At 30.4% G+C, this 15,353-nt stretch overlaps 1 protein-coding gene across 8 annotated transcripts in view; it reads right to left on the bottom strand.

Annotated features, from left to right (window-relative positions):
* The window catches only part of LOC121118486 (rab11 family-interacting protein 4B), a 114,984-nt gene extending 110,519 nt beyond the window's left edge, over positions 1 to 4,465 (bottom strand). For 6 of the 8 annotated variants that reach the window (XM_040713074.2, XM_071892075.1, XM_040713076.2 and 3 more), the window contains exon 1: positions 4,250 to 4,465. Coding sequence is in view for 1 of the 8 variants with exons in the window: in XM_040713085.2 (XP_040569019.1) it covers positions 4,250 to 4,255 (6 nt within the window). In the remaining 7 variants the exon portion in view is untranslated. The remainder of the gene's footprint in view (positions 1 to 4,249) is intronic. The other 2 variants (XM_071892079.1, XM_071892083.1) reach the window with 2 other exon arrangements.
* Between the last annotated feature and the right edge of the window lie 10,888 nt (positions 4,466 to 15,353).

Below are 15,353 nucleotides of genomic sequence, written 5' to 3'. Positions count from 1 at the left end.
AAACTTAACTTATCCTTAAAACACGTGGACATTTTGCTGTTATTCTTAAAATTTAGGTCATCAAATTTTTGAGACTGATACAAAGGCTATTAAACCTTTAAATGTTTCAACAGTAAGATTTGATATTCCAGTAATTACTTTTATTTTCTAATAGATATTAATTGCTCAGGAATGGGGAAATCAGATCCGAAATCGATTTTATTACCCGTATTATCAGGCCACATAATATTCATTTAATTATATATCTGTGAAATTTACTTTATAGTGCGTATCCGAGTTCAATATTTTTATCTTTTATTACTCAAATAAAATTCAATTAAACTACTAATCGTTCACATACAATATATTCCATTTTTAAAACATAGATATATATGAAAACTGATCTAAGTATATTTTTATATATACAGGGTGTCCACGATAAATTGGACCTATCATAAAATTCAACCTGTTTGATAAAAATGGAATTTGGAGTGTATTTGTTAATATGAAAAAGTTAGACATGATATTAAACAATAAATTTATTCAACATGTCCTCCCTCAGCAGCCACCATCTTCTCCATCCTGCCCCTAAAGGATTTGCATACCCTGATGACTTCCGCTGAATGAACAGCATTCCACTCCCTCGTAATGGATCCCTTCAGGGCCGCGGTGCTCTTGTGGCTGACCTTCCACACCCCCCTCTCCAACTTCCCCTACCAGTAGTAATCACACGGATTGAGGTCGGGTGAGTTGGAGGGCCAGGTGTTGCGATCCCAGAAAGTGATGTCGTGGGAGTTGAAGAGGTTAGTGGTCCTCATGGCGATGTGTGCGGGCGCTGAGTCTTGTTGGGATATGAACTCCCTCCCAGGGGCGGTATCCTTCATCCAGGGGATGACGAACTCCTCCATGACTTCGCAGTACCTTATCGCGTTAACCCTTTCCTTAGGATTGAAGAAGAAAGGAGGCATCACCTCACCGGTGCTGCAGATGATACCCAGGGGCATCACAGAGGAACTTTGTGGTGAAGACCGCAGGGACCCCTTCTCTCTCCTTGGCAAGCCACCTGTCATTCTGGACGTTGTAGCTTCTGTCGACAGTCCAGTTCTTCTCGTGAGAGAAGAAGATGATTCTTCCTCCATGGTTCTTCAGGTCATTGAGGAGACACTTACCGTTGGTGAGCCTGGTGTCCTTCATGGATGTCGTGAGGATGTGTTGTTTGGCCATTCGGTATGACCTGTACCCGAGGTCCTCATTAACAGCCTTGGAGACCAGCTCCTTACTCACTCCACGGTTCTTGGCCAACCTGGACAAGGAAGTCCCCAGCAAAGCCTTGATGGACTTCTGGAGGCCTTCAAGAAAGCGGGGAGTGCGGATTCGGTCACTTCTCATGTTGAAGATGGCGTCTCTCCTTGCTTGTCCCATGATGACTATTGTTTGTTGTCAAAACTATTGTGGTGGACGCTATAGTGTATTGTTGACGCAACCTTTTATATTAGTATAATTTAACCCCGAATATCCGCATTATGGATCTGGATGAAGTTTAAAGTAGTTCCAATTTATCGTGGACACCCTGTATATACAGAGGATGTATCAAAACTATTTCCCAAATACTTTACAAGCTAATATATGGAGATTGTGTTGACTGATCCTTTAAAACTTCAAACAGAAGATAACAGCTATAGGTGTTAATTGTTGATCTTTCTTGTTTGGTTTTATTATTTCACAATGTTGGAGAAAGTAAATTGCGTAGAAGCTTCCGCTTTCTTCCGTGCAGGAGTAACAAAAAAAGGACATTATTCGGCAGACAAGTTTGCCTGCAAGACCATCTACAACGGCGAAGAATTGCTGGACAGGAACTCGGAGGGGGTTTCCTCATAATAATATGTATGAAGATCTCATCGACTTGGTTCCCGCCTGGGTATTGGCACATGGGGACCTACTGCATATACCAGTTGAGGTCCCAATTGATCCTATGTGTCAAAGCCGGTTACACTAACAACAATGTAGTTGTCCAACAGGATGGAACACCTACACAGACTGAAAAAGTGACCCAGTCCTATCTCCAGAAGGAAATAGCTTTTTGGGACAAGATAATCTAGCCACCAGACGTGAACTCAATTGACTTTGTCTTTTGTGTGGCCGTAGAGAGTAAGACATTTGGCAATTGTCACCGCAATACTGAGTTTCTAAAAGCCTTTATTAATTAGATTTGGTACAATTTGGTTAAGGATTTGTCAGGAGGTCATCCTTTGCCGTAAGTCCGGATTGGACGACATCATTAAGGCTAATGGAGGCGATAATAAGCTGTAATAAACCTAAATTGTATGTAGAAAAGTAGAAAATATAGGTGAATCGCATTAGGACTCCGATAGCCTATTTTTCGCTCACAAGGTAAGAGTGAATATTCAATAGATCATCAGTATTAAGATCTGAATTTTCAAAAATCAACTTGTGTGTCTTCTCAGATCTCAATATACCAAATATGCGGGGGAAAAAAATCTAACTTTATTTTCACAAAATAAAGTATCCAGCAATTCCTTACTTTGTAAGTTATGTTTTTACTTTCATTGATCTATTATCGGCTCCAATAATGAGATAATTGTAATATTATATCAATAAATAGGTAAATAGATAATTTTTTCATCGTTATATTTAAAGCCAACTTCTGTAAGGGTCACTGACGGAAATTAGTAAATTCAGGAATTTAAAATTAAATTAATTAATTATAGAATCAAGTTTGTTTTTTTATCTTTTATGATTTTTCCTTTAAAAAGAAAAGAAATAGATCTTATTAAGCTGACTTTTGTATTTCAGTGACTCGTTTTTTTTTTGTTTTTTTAAGAATTAAAAAGATATTACATTTATAAAAAATAAAGTTTGTTTTTTAAATGTTGTGTGTCAACTCAAAAACAATATTAAACAAAATTTTATAAAAAAAATAGAAATTTTGTACATTATAATTTCTGATATTTCTCAGTATTTTATTATTTATTTAAGTCAATCATGTACTTTATAATTAAATATTTGGGATTCATTGAGTTATCCAAAAATAATGTTAACTATTGTTTAAGCCTTTATTTGATTTATGATACTTAATTTATCTCCTATATGACAATTTTTAAACACATAAAAGCTATCTATTTCTAATTATTTCATTGTCACGATAAATTTTTTTTACTATCAGCGCAAATTGCCACGTTTAAAATGATTAGTCATAATATTGTAGTGATATAAATTGATGATTCTTAATTTGTAGAAGAACAAAATTGTACATCAGACTCTATATTAAGTAAACTCATTCTAGCCCATTTGTATGTTGACGGGCAACATATTTCTATCAGGTATTCTCAAATCTACTTTTTAAGGGATGTTAGTACACATGTTTTCCAATGTTAATTTACTTTTCACAGATAAAAAAATTAGGAATCTTTAGATGTGATCCAAAAATTTCTACTAATGCCGAAAATGTAAAGAAAAAATGAAGTTGGGGACTTTTTTTAACTTTTGAATGATAGTTTATTTTTCTAAAATAGTTATTCTCAACAAAATGCTCAATTGTGATGATTAAACAATCTTTTATTCCGTGCGGCAACTAATTAACAGAGTGGAGGTAAAAATAAAGAAAATTGAACTGCAGAATCACAACCCAAAACCCCCAAAAAAAGGTCAAAATAGAAGCCTTTATACCAAATGTACAGCCTGTCATGTACGCGGCAAAAACGAATAAAAAGGCAATACCTCATGATATAGAAAAAATGGTCAAGACTTCAATATAAATGATGGACTGTTTTCATGAAAATGGGATACTGGTTGGATTTATATTAAAAGTATAGTGTCTTTTTTCATGAAAATGGGATACTGGTTGGATAAATATTAAAAGTATAGTGTTGATATTTTTCGATTGAACTTTTTTTACTTATTTCGTTATAGTTTTTTTTTTTTTTTTTTTTAATAGTGACTCTATGAATATATGTATTAGATGAATTATTAATGGATGAATTGCTTTTTGTAATGTCCTTACGTGAATAAATTGAGGTTAAAGAAAAAAAAAAATAATGATCAATCTTTCAAAAGTTTCAAAAGAATTTCACACTAAATTGAGTTTTTGTGCCTTTCATTCCGTCAAAAACAATATAACAGTTTAACACAACGTTGTGGAACAACATATTAAAAATATTAATTTGGGAATTTGATAATAATTGAACTCGAAAATACAAAATAACAATTTCTTTTTGATCCAACATCCGCTATTATTTATAATCAATCTTACCGCCATTAGCCTTTAATTATTTAAGGAGCAATCATCATTTAATGTAAATTCACTTCTTAACTGTGTTGATTTATTTTCTATCTACTTTAATTTAACGAGTCAACTACACAAACGGAACAGAACCTCACGGATAAAGGGAAGGCACTGTTTTTGAACTTTGAGGAATTCGTAAAAAAAATAAAAACTTCTTTTCTTCTTCAATACTTCCACGCCTGTGAAAAGGTAAAATATTGTTTACTACTAGAGTAGTTGTATTTCCAACGCCGTTTCGTTCCTCTCGCCTCCCCCACGCTTGCCTTGTCTTCTTTTCGTTCTCAGGATAGTACTATAATTATGAAAACAAAAGACATGAGAGAATTGACAGTACTACTAACTAATAATATGTTTTAAAAAATCAGTCAAAGGTTGCAACAATATAAAATGGTTGTTTATAGCAATAAAAATTAAGGTCATTCAAAGTTTTGTTAGTATTATTGATTTCACCTTTTTTCACCATGAAGTTTCCTTTTATACAAGGTCACTTACCTTTTTAGATTTTTGCTGTTTGCGACGTTATTTACATATAGAGTAGCATTTGACGTTTCCTCCCAACAGAAGTATAAAAAAATCCCTAAAATCAATTGGTAGTTTCCCAATTCTTCCCAAATACAGCCATATTGATGAAATATTGTTCACAAATTAACAAATCTTATTCTAATTCAACCAATCAAGGCTCAAAACACTGATAATTTTATATTATGTCAATCCTTATTTAAGACTAAATACTGCTGTCCTTTACAGTTCAGTCTTTGTCTTCCAATTTAGTTTTGTATATCAGTTCTAAAACTGATATAGTTCGGTACTTGATGAGGTAACTAAGCTTTATTTCTTCATATTTAATCAGGTTTGGTACAGACAGACCTAGGGTCTTCAGAACGTGTTCCAAGCACTGACATGGTGGGTCCTAAGACTGTACTGGAGAAAATAAAAAAGCATTGATACAACACTACTGATTAGAAGAAAAACAGCAGAAAATCGACTGCCAACAATAAAATAAACTATACATATTTGGGTTAGTAAGGGACCACAGTGGATCCTCTATTGTCAATCCAGGTAAACAACAGCCATGTTCACAATGTATAATATTTTCTTTTTTGATGGTTTGAGAAATTCATATGGGTACATATATCTCCACCTATTCTACAAAAAGGAACTAAAAAAACAAACCATAATGAACTCCTCGGATTTACCCAATTTTTTCATACTATGTGAACGTTGGCAATTGTTCACAGATAATAGCCTTGAGCTAATTCAAATTCAACCAGTCATTGTTCAGAACACTGATGAAAGAGAAAGAAAATGAACAATTAAACAGCTGACAACCGCCTACTCTCTAACTGTTTGTATAATTGGGATAACGTTGTATAGAGGATCGTATAACTTTTATAATTCTATAATTACTGAGTCTGGTATATTCAAAATAGGCTTTTAAAACATTGTCATTGAAGGGAAGAGATACTTTTCAAAGAGGCTCACTACTACTCGTCTGTTTTACTTGTTATTAACAATTGTTGTTAGGGACTCCAGAGTCAAATCATAGAAATTGGAATAGAGTCGTATATAAGTAGTATGTATGTTGTTAGACAATAGAAAGCAGGATATAATGTGCAACATCAAAGTAAAAGATCTTCAAACCTTGATAACCTTATTTATTTACAGAGCTAAAGGAACCTAATGGAATGTATAGGGCTAATGACCCTTCCAGTTTAAAAAAAAACAAAAACTTATTTAAAAATGTACCACCAAAATTGTTTTAAATTGCTTCTTACACCCCATAGTCAACATTAAGTTGTAAAACAAAGCAACAAAACGCGCCAATCACCTTGAATACAAAATAACTTCACCCCCCTTGCAAGAGTTCACTTTTGACTTTACTTTATCATTTTTCTGTGTGACGTATGTAATTTTAAAACGCATTCATAGAAATTCCCTTTATTAAATAAATTAAGAAGGTAGATACATGAAGGTTGCATAGTTAGTTATCGAGCAAATCATGGGCAATCAGTATCCCTTGTAGATAAAAAAAACTTCTGTAGGCCAATTAAATTTGAACAAAAATAGATTTTTATGTTGTCTGTTTATACTCACATGGTTTGTATAGAAATGTTAGTATATGCTTCTAAAGTTGTTTTTTGGACACATAGCAATGCAATTGCATATTTAGAAAGGTCTATTCACAAAAAAGATCGTGAATTTCAAGGAAAGTTGTACTATATATTATATATTTAGAGAAAGTAAAATATGATAGGTATTTAAATATCTATTTATTGAAACCTTTCTTTAGCCATCGCAAAAACTACAATTTTAAAATTTTCCCAACACGTAAAGTTATTTACTGACTCCAAAACTGCACTAATTTTGACTTCTTTTTTTTTTTTCCTTTGTTGGACAAAAATCTTTTGGTAGACTACTTTATAAATAAAGTAATTACGCACTGGATTTATTAACAACGCAATTTGGGAACACAAAAACTTCATTTGTGTGCACTTTTGGACACGTTAGGAGGAAATTGGCTAGTCAATATTAAAATTTAATTTTATTGACTCTAGTCCAATTTCTATTCTGAACTGTTATGGGGTTTTTTACCACATATTTTTTACTTGGTTCTTCGTTTATCTCCTCCTCATAACCACATATTTTTTTTACCCTCTTAAAAACATATAGAATATAAAATACAAACTCCAGTCTCGACCTTTTTTGGAAAAGGTTTATACTTTTTATATATTTTTTTTTATTTTTTGCTTAATGTTTCATTCAATATCAGTAATATTATCTCTGCAAATTAGTTGGATTAACGTGGTTTTAAGTTGATCCCCCACCCAAAATAATTAATAATAATAAGGATAGATTTAGCTTTAGGCCATATTAGGCCTTACTCCCCTCCTTCTCAAGTACCAAGATGGCTTGTCGATGCCCTTCTATACAGAGCTGCCAGTTGGGCTAATTTTTTACTTTGATTTAACAGAATTTTATCATATTTAGTAAAGGAATTTAGCATTTCATTTATGGGAGAGGATATCAAAATTAGCTGATTTTTATTTTTTGTTTAGCTTATGATTTACTTATTTTATGACAGATTTGGCGTAATTTGATTAATGATGCAATATTTATTTTAAGTTAGTGTAAAAATGTTAAAGATGTTATAAAACTTTCCTTTGAGCTATTCAAATATCCCATTGTGCAAATATAAATATTTTCTTCTGACATAAGCATTTTTTGGCATTATAAACAGGATGTCCAAGAAATACATAGATGCCTGTTACTACCTGCCATTCTCACTTTGTAATTTAATGTATATTTTTCTACCTTGAACTTAAAGGAAAAGTAACGTTATTTGTCCGTACTTATTTTGAGGATATCTGAGGACAAAAGACTTTTTTTCTGTTGATATCATGGCTTCATTTTTATTATCATATCAGCTCCATGCAAATAAATAGTTTATTAAAATATATTTATATCACAATGGAGTAGATATTTATACTTCCGTTGAAAACTTTTGAAATATCCCCTACAAAATAATTAATTTTTTGACTAATAAAGAGCACAATTGTTTGGCATATAATCTTGAATGTATTTCTTATACTCTGTAAAATCATGTTTTATATATACTATTTTGTACTTATGGAGAAATTCATGCATTTTAGGTGTTTTTATATTTTACTGCCTCAACATAATAAAAAATAACATATACAAAAAAAATAAAATAAAAACCAATATATTTTTTAACATCACATATACATTGATGATAAAATTTGGTAATTTGAAAACACAGGATGCATTTCACTCCTCAAAAACAGAAAATTAGTCATAAAACTTCCGAAAATAGGTCCTTGATGAACGTGTTTTGATTTGAAAAATCTGTAAATTGTTGAAAAAAAAGAAGAAAATTTGATGTTTTTTCTTTAAAACTATCCATTTAAATCTAGTCTCAGTATTTATATTTTATTGAATATATTAAATGAAATATATATTTTCCAACAATATTCTAACAACTTTTCTCTAACTTGCCTATTCATATGAGTATGCTTTGACTTTCCAATGCATTATGTCACACATAAAGTTGTGAATATTCAGTCAAAGAAGTATCCAACGCTTCAACTCAAGTTTATGGAGTAGATAAACTGGCTATGACTTTATTAGAGCAAATTTAAAATGCGTTCCAATTGGACGTAAAAGTTGTATCGTAGAATAGTCTTTCCTTAATGACGTTTATCGACGAAATTTACCACCATCAATCGAGAAGTCGTTGCGTTTTTTGTTTTTTTTTCAACGACAACTTGTATGATGGAATTAATTTAAATATCACTCTATCAGGCTCTATCAAGTCATTAGTAATAATTATTTTCTATTTTTGTACCAATTTGAAGTTTATTTTTTTTGAAATTTTTTGGGAATAGTAATGGATTTTTGACATTTTTTTTTCAAAAAAATTTAATTTTTTATGAACGGCTTTTAATTTTTTGTGAATCTCAGTTTATTTTTTTAAAATTAATTTTTTATGAGCAGCAGTAGAGTTTGGAATTTTTTTTGTAAAAAAATAAATATTTGTTTTTTTTCAATTTTTTTTGATGATGAAACATTCTAGAGGGAACTTTGAAATTTGGGATTTTTTTAAAGGACCAATAACAGGGACAATACATTTTAAGTCCCATATTAAGTACTGGTTCAAGTCCAAATATTAGTAAACATTTTGCTCACTAATTTGGTTGATTGATACAAAAGTAATTTCAAATTTACATACATTTACCTAATAAAAATATACGCACTAATATTTCATATTTCAAGACTTAATTTAGATATGGTCTTTCTAATGAAATATAAAAGTCAGATTATTTCAAAAATATAAATGGAAAAGTTATAAAATACATTTTTGCTTGCATTTGTGTTGTTAATACATATCTGTATATAGATCTAAATACACTTTGGGTTAAAAAAATGTTAAATAATTCATCATTTTCTTGATTGTAATAAAAAATATGAATTGTTCAATATTATATTTCTTACTAAAAATAAATATAAGGAACTTCCATGTCCCTTAGGGACCCCTTTCTATACATTTTATGCAACTCCGCGTGAATCAAAGTATGTAATAATTTCAATAGTTAACCGTATGTAATTCATTAAGTAAAGATTTGATTACTTCCGAGAATATTATTTGACTTGTGTTATATAATGAATAATAGTTCAACTTTTTATTATAATTCTTCATTTTACACGTCGTTACCTTTGTATTTAGATGTAACCTTTTCGCCCAAAAGAAATAAAAAAAGGCCCTAAAACACTTAGTAGTTAGCAAATTCTTCCCATCTACGGTATCATTTTTCTTTTATGGTAGGAAATTGTTAGCAGTTGAAAAAGAACTCATTTTTATTTAACCAATCCACGATCAGAACACTAATTGAGCAAGAGAGAAAAAGGAATCATCGTTAAATCACTGTTTATTTTATTGTTGGGAGGTTATGCCGTGTTCTTTCTCATTAAATTGCTAGTTCGATCCCATGTGTATCTACTTTGTTTTGTATGGCAATACATTTTTTAATAAATAGGTTATTCCCCCACTCGTTGATTGAGTCACACAACTGCAAAAAACACATAAACATAACAAAATCTTCCAAGTGTGTTACTCTTTTCTATTTGCTTAGTACACACCTTTGAGGAGGTGGATGACGGAAATAAATGATCTGTTTTGATTTATAATGTACTAGACCACTTGCTCTTTTGATCCAGTTTGTGTGTTAATTTTTACTACCTTTTTTTGGATATTGTTTTGGCCAATCATAATGAAAAGACACCGAAAAAAAACTAAGTTAAACGACTTAAAACTTGGTTATAATATTTACCACCAGCATCCCCTCAAACTTGGAGCTGTTCCCGGTTCATTTGTGACGTCAATGAAAACTATATTCAATTAATTTTTTTAAGTATCACAACAAAGGCGTGCTACACACGTATCCACATTTTCTCAGATTGGGGTCAGTTCAGACCTTCAGACGTAAATATTCGGATTTATTTTGGGGACTCGAACTTCCGTATGTGGATCCCAAAGCTAAATTAGACAGATACTTGTCTCCAATTTTATGAACATTTTATATAAAGTTTGGACCTTGATAAATTGGATCTGGATTAAAGTTACATTTTTACATTTATGTATTAGTGAGGTAACGCCGTTTACATTAACCACAAGATGCAATCGTTTATGTATGTCAAAGTGGCTCTAAGCAGTAATCAATATAAATAAAGATGCTAAGTTCGATATAGATAGCATCTTGTATTTATTACTAGGATTAAGTGGTAAGCAATACTATAAGCTGCTTAAGATCTGGAATATCCATGAGACCTTTTTTATGGACCGTAAAATTTCAAGTACCTAAAGTCCGCTCGGATCTCAAATCATTTAGGATCATACAAATTTATTTGTACTGTAAATAGGTACTTCGGATCAGCCTCCAGATTCTATCCTATCTCACCATTAATAGGTCGTAATGATAAATTTTTTCCCACGCAAAATGTCACTTTTTAAGTTAGCATAAATGATGTAAATTAATCATTTTCTGTTCTGCAGTATGTAGTTTTTTTTAGAAACTTTGTGGGAATTTAGCTTGCTAATTCAGTCGATATTCTTCAAAGCAAGGACATCCCATGTAATTGCATCTTTTCTACCTATGCTTATTTTTCAATCTACTACTGCTTGTTAATATCAAACTAACACCTGCAAATAGCTTGCGTCTATATATACATATTTTATTTTGTATGACAATTATATGTCCAAAACATACACAGCTCCTAGTTATATTTTCTAATCAATCTGTTTTTCGTTGCTTCTAGATTAGTAGTGCTTATTGAACTCTAATCAAATATCGTTAAGTTGATAATATCTCTGCTATTAAATTGAAAATAGTGTAACAGTTGAAGAGAATGACGTAATTGGCAAAGTACTAGATAATTTTTGAGTCTTTTTTCGTTCCGTTTGTACAAGAGAGGTTGAGCTATTGAATAAATATTGTTACGTGGAATGGACTACTGAGCCAATTACATCATGTTAAAAAAGGCCGACGTCACATTTGGTAATTAGTTAAAAACATCTATTCGAAAAATACATCAATATTTTGAACTGTTCAGATAATTGGTTGCTTGAATATATTTGAATATATATCAAAGAATCAATAAACAGAGCCATTATTCTTTCTCAAACCAAAAACTTAAAATTAATTTTGTAGTTTTTTAATCTTTAAATTGCATTTTCGATAGATAGATGATTGCATAAGAAACAAAGTACATATTTTTATAATATAATTTAGCTAACTTATGTGTTAATTTTGATGCCTTTATTTGAAGGACGATGTAGAGTTATTCCATCTGATGTTCTCACTTGAGTGCTTCTAATCAAACCCTCCGATCCCAATATTGTCTTCTAAATAGAATCGATAGGGCAATCATGAGATGAATTCTTATTGGCAATAAGCACGAGATCACAATCTGACTCATTTCTTTAATTTAATTTTCAGTTTTAGTTCTCCTTTTCTGACCTAATAAAGATTCCCTCTTCCAACAATCCTTACCTCTCTGAAGAACATAACCCAACTTTCTCCATCTCGTATGTGGTGCATACATCCCAACCAATTCTTCTGGAAGATCTATCACGTTAAACCCATTCATGATCATAGAGGGCGTAATAACTCCCAAGGTGAAATTGGATGTGACGGATGAATTCTGGAATGTATTGCTATATAGAGAACATGTCGGGCCATAATAATAAAAGTATTAAATCCACTACCATCCTCTTCACGACTGTTGTATCCGTATTTTTGACTTGATAGGAGATCAAGCCTTTGATAACGTTTTCCCACTAAGTTTAGAGAAGATAAATTAAGAAAAATCAATATTTAGATAGTCTTAGTGAATGGACAAAAAATTGTGGAAATATTTTTCAATTTTATTATATGTAATGTAGTTTCATGTACAGAATTTGATTTGTTCCCCCCCAACCATTATTAACTTGAAACTTAAATTTTCTATCACGCCTGCTATTTGATTTTTATGTATCACAAATACGAATAATAAACAAGGACTCCATATTATATTTGTTTATTAAAACCCGAGAACAAGAAAATGATAATTAGTTTATAATACTGTAAGAGAAATGAATAATAATGATATAATCCAACAATAATTACTTTTTGATGAATAATTTCAAATAAATAGATCAGCTTAAAACCAAGGATAGGACACAAACTAAGAAAATGACATATTCTAAACGTTCTTAGTATGTTCTTAATTAGTTTTTTTATGGGCGTTTTATCCATACTTTGGAGTTTTTTAAAACGTGCTGTTTGGATGTTTTAAATATGGAAAACCTTTTTACAGCCATTTTAAAACTACCAGAAGATCTTGTAAAAACCTATAAGAACTTCCCAAAAATCTTATAAGCACCTTATCAGAACGTTTAAAAAACCTTGTAAGAATGTCCATAATTTTTCTTTAAAAGAACCTTATAATGACTTTCCGAAAATCTTTTAAGAACCATATCAGAACGTTTAAAAAACCTTTTAAGAATTTTGTAAGTACGTACAAGAAACTTTTGAAGGACCATTCAAGAATGTTGAAAATCATTTAATATGTTTGTATTTATATAGTGGATTATGATTTTATTATTAAGAAAAAAAAAAATAACAATTCCATATTTTTTATATTTTTTTATTTCCTCTTTGTATTGCAATTTATCCAAGAAATGGTCGAGTTTGTATTTTTGACCTTGAATGTTTTGCTATATGAAGCAAGAAATTTACATAATGACAACATTTTGAGCCTTGTTCCCCAGTATGTTTAAAATTTATGGTCTATTATGTATCTATATGTATCTATGTTTTTATGCTTTGTGTAATTTTGATCTTTGACCTGGGCCCTTCTTAATGAAATGGTTTGAACGGTTTTTTTTGTGTAATCTTCTTACCCTGTTCGATCAAAATCGATCAGTAACTTTTTCTGTAGTATGTTGACCAAAAAAGACACAAAATAGCCAATGTAGGTCATTATGTCCATGCATATTTGTAAACTAAAGCAAATTTCCTTTACATAATTATATTCTTACACTTATAATATTAAATTGATATTAATATTGTACTTAATTCTGCCTAGAAAAAATGCAGAATTCTGAAGGAATTATCCAATATATATTTCAACAGTAGCCTCTATTCCACTATAGTGATTTTTTGCGCAGGATCCTAAGATAACCATTCAATCCATGTAAGACATAAAATGCCCTGGTTTGTTTTTAAGATTATACCTAAAAAAGGCCACATTTACCACTAGTCAATAATAGTTTCGAAATAGAATTAGTACTGAGTAGAGCACAAAACCTCCACCTACAAAATCAAATTCAGTAATGCATCTCAATTTTTGTCAAAGTTATGGTCTATTAGGAATCTTTTAAGTTTTGTGTTACCTTGACCTATCAAAATTTATTATTCTCATACTTTGTACCAAAAATAATTTTGGTACAAAGTATAATTCAAATCAATTTTTTAACTTTCTTTAATACTGGTGACTAGCAATTAAAAAAACTGTCCAGCAAACAGGGGCAAAAACATAACCCCTGTTCAACTTTTTTCGCGCTCGTAAATATGAACAATTTTATTTATTTAAAAAAAAAACCATTATAATTGGATCATGCTTTCCATAATATATCTTGTAGTTACGGCAAAATCTACACTGCTAACCAATATCAGTCGTCTATCTGAAAAAACAAACAATATGCAGTAAAAAAATAATTGAGTAATCTATTTTTAAATTGAGTTTTTGAAATAATATGAATAAATACAGCTTGTTAAAAAAGAATACAAAGAAAACATAAATACATGTTGGGGATACCTTTGCGTAGTTTACAAGAGTATGACTGCAACTATAAAACAGGTGACTTCATCAATGAAATATTTATGTTAGCTTTATTTGTATATTTGGCAATTTTTAGTAGAGGTTTAGTTAATTTAATTAAATTTTTTGCTTATAAGTTGTTCCTTTATATTTTCTCTTGATTTCTTGGATCCTTCTTTTCATCAATGTAAGGACGGTGGTGTATAACGATACTATTAATAAAGCCTCATCAAAAACTTGTGTTAATTAGATCCCCAAAAATTAAAATTAAAAATTAATATTTTATAAATTTTTCAATACAAGAAAATAAATTTGTCTTTTTCCTCAAGAATAGTAATTTTTTATCGTGTTGAACCTCAATCTCTTCTTGATATATTTATTTGAATATAAAACTTTATTTTTTCTTGCGATCTTATATTTATAGAAGTACTTTTTTTTAATTTAATTTTAATTTTTTAATTCATGGTTGCAAATCCATGCAATAGGTTAAAAAATTTTAATGAAATAGTTTATATTATTTGTTTATTATGTAATAACATATTTTTTTTTGTTTTAGGGGTAATTTTTACCACTTCACTAATCCTGTTATAGAAAGGATGTTCACTGACCAAGGTCTATGGCACGATATTTTTTTTATAAATTGCAAATAGAAATTTTATATTAATAATCAAATAATGATAAAAAACCCTACCAACTTCAAAAATACCTAGATATTTCATAATGAATATGTTTGCAACATATATGAATTTAAAGGTTTAGTGATTTATTAAAACTAATTCTACCGTTACACTTTATGGTGTTATAAGACACTCTGTACCCAATTATTTTATCTAATGTCTTTTAGATAATTAAGAATATAACAATGAAAGATCCTAAAGTTCACGATTTTATAAATTTTGACGTTATCCTGGAGTTCTAAAATGGTCTCCTCTCAGCTTGATTTCTACGATTAGAATTCATAAGAGCTTTAATTACAGTCTTTGTTTCATGACTTTGGTCTAAGACTCCCAACTTTAGACTGGCTTGCACTCACTAATAGTGAACACTTTAAGGGACTATATATACTGATTATTTTGTAGAATGTTTGTATAAGAACAGAGTAAGTACATAAAATCCTTTTAAAAAAATTTCAAAATAACAGAATGTACGCAATATGAAAATCAATTTTGGAAGACTCGTTAATGTTTTTGGCTGT

This window comes from Lepeophtheirus salmonis, chromosome 1 (assembly GCF_016086655.4).
Source record: "Lepeophtheirus salmonis chromosome 1, UVic_Lsal_1.4, whole genome shotgun sequence".
Lineage (NCBI taxonomy): Eukaryota > Metazoa > Arthropoda > Copepoda > Siphonostomatoida > Caligidae > Lepeophtheirus > Lepeophtheirus salmonis.
Note: the sequence above shows the minus strand (reverse complement) of the source record. Positions and strands in the feature narration are given on the sequence as shown.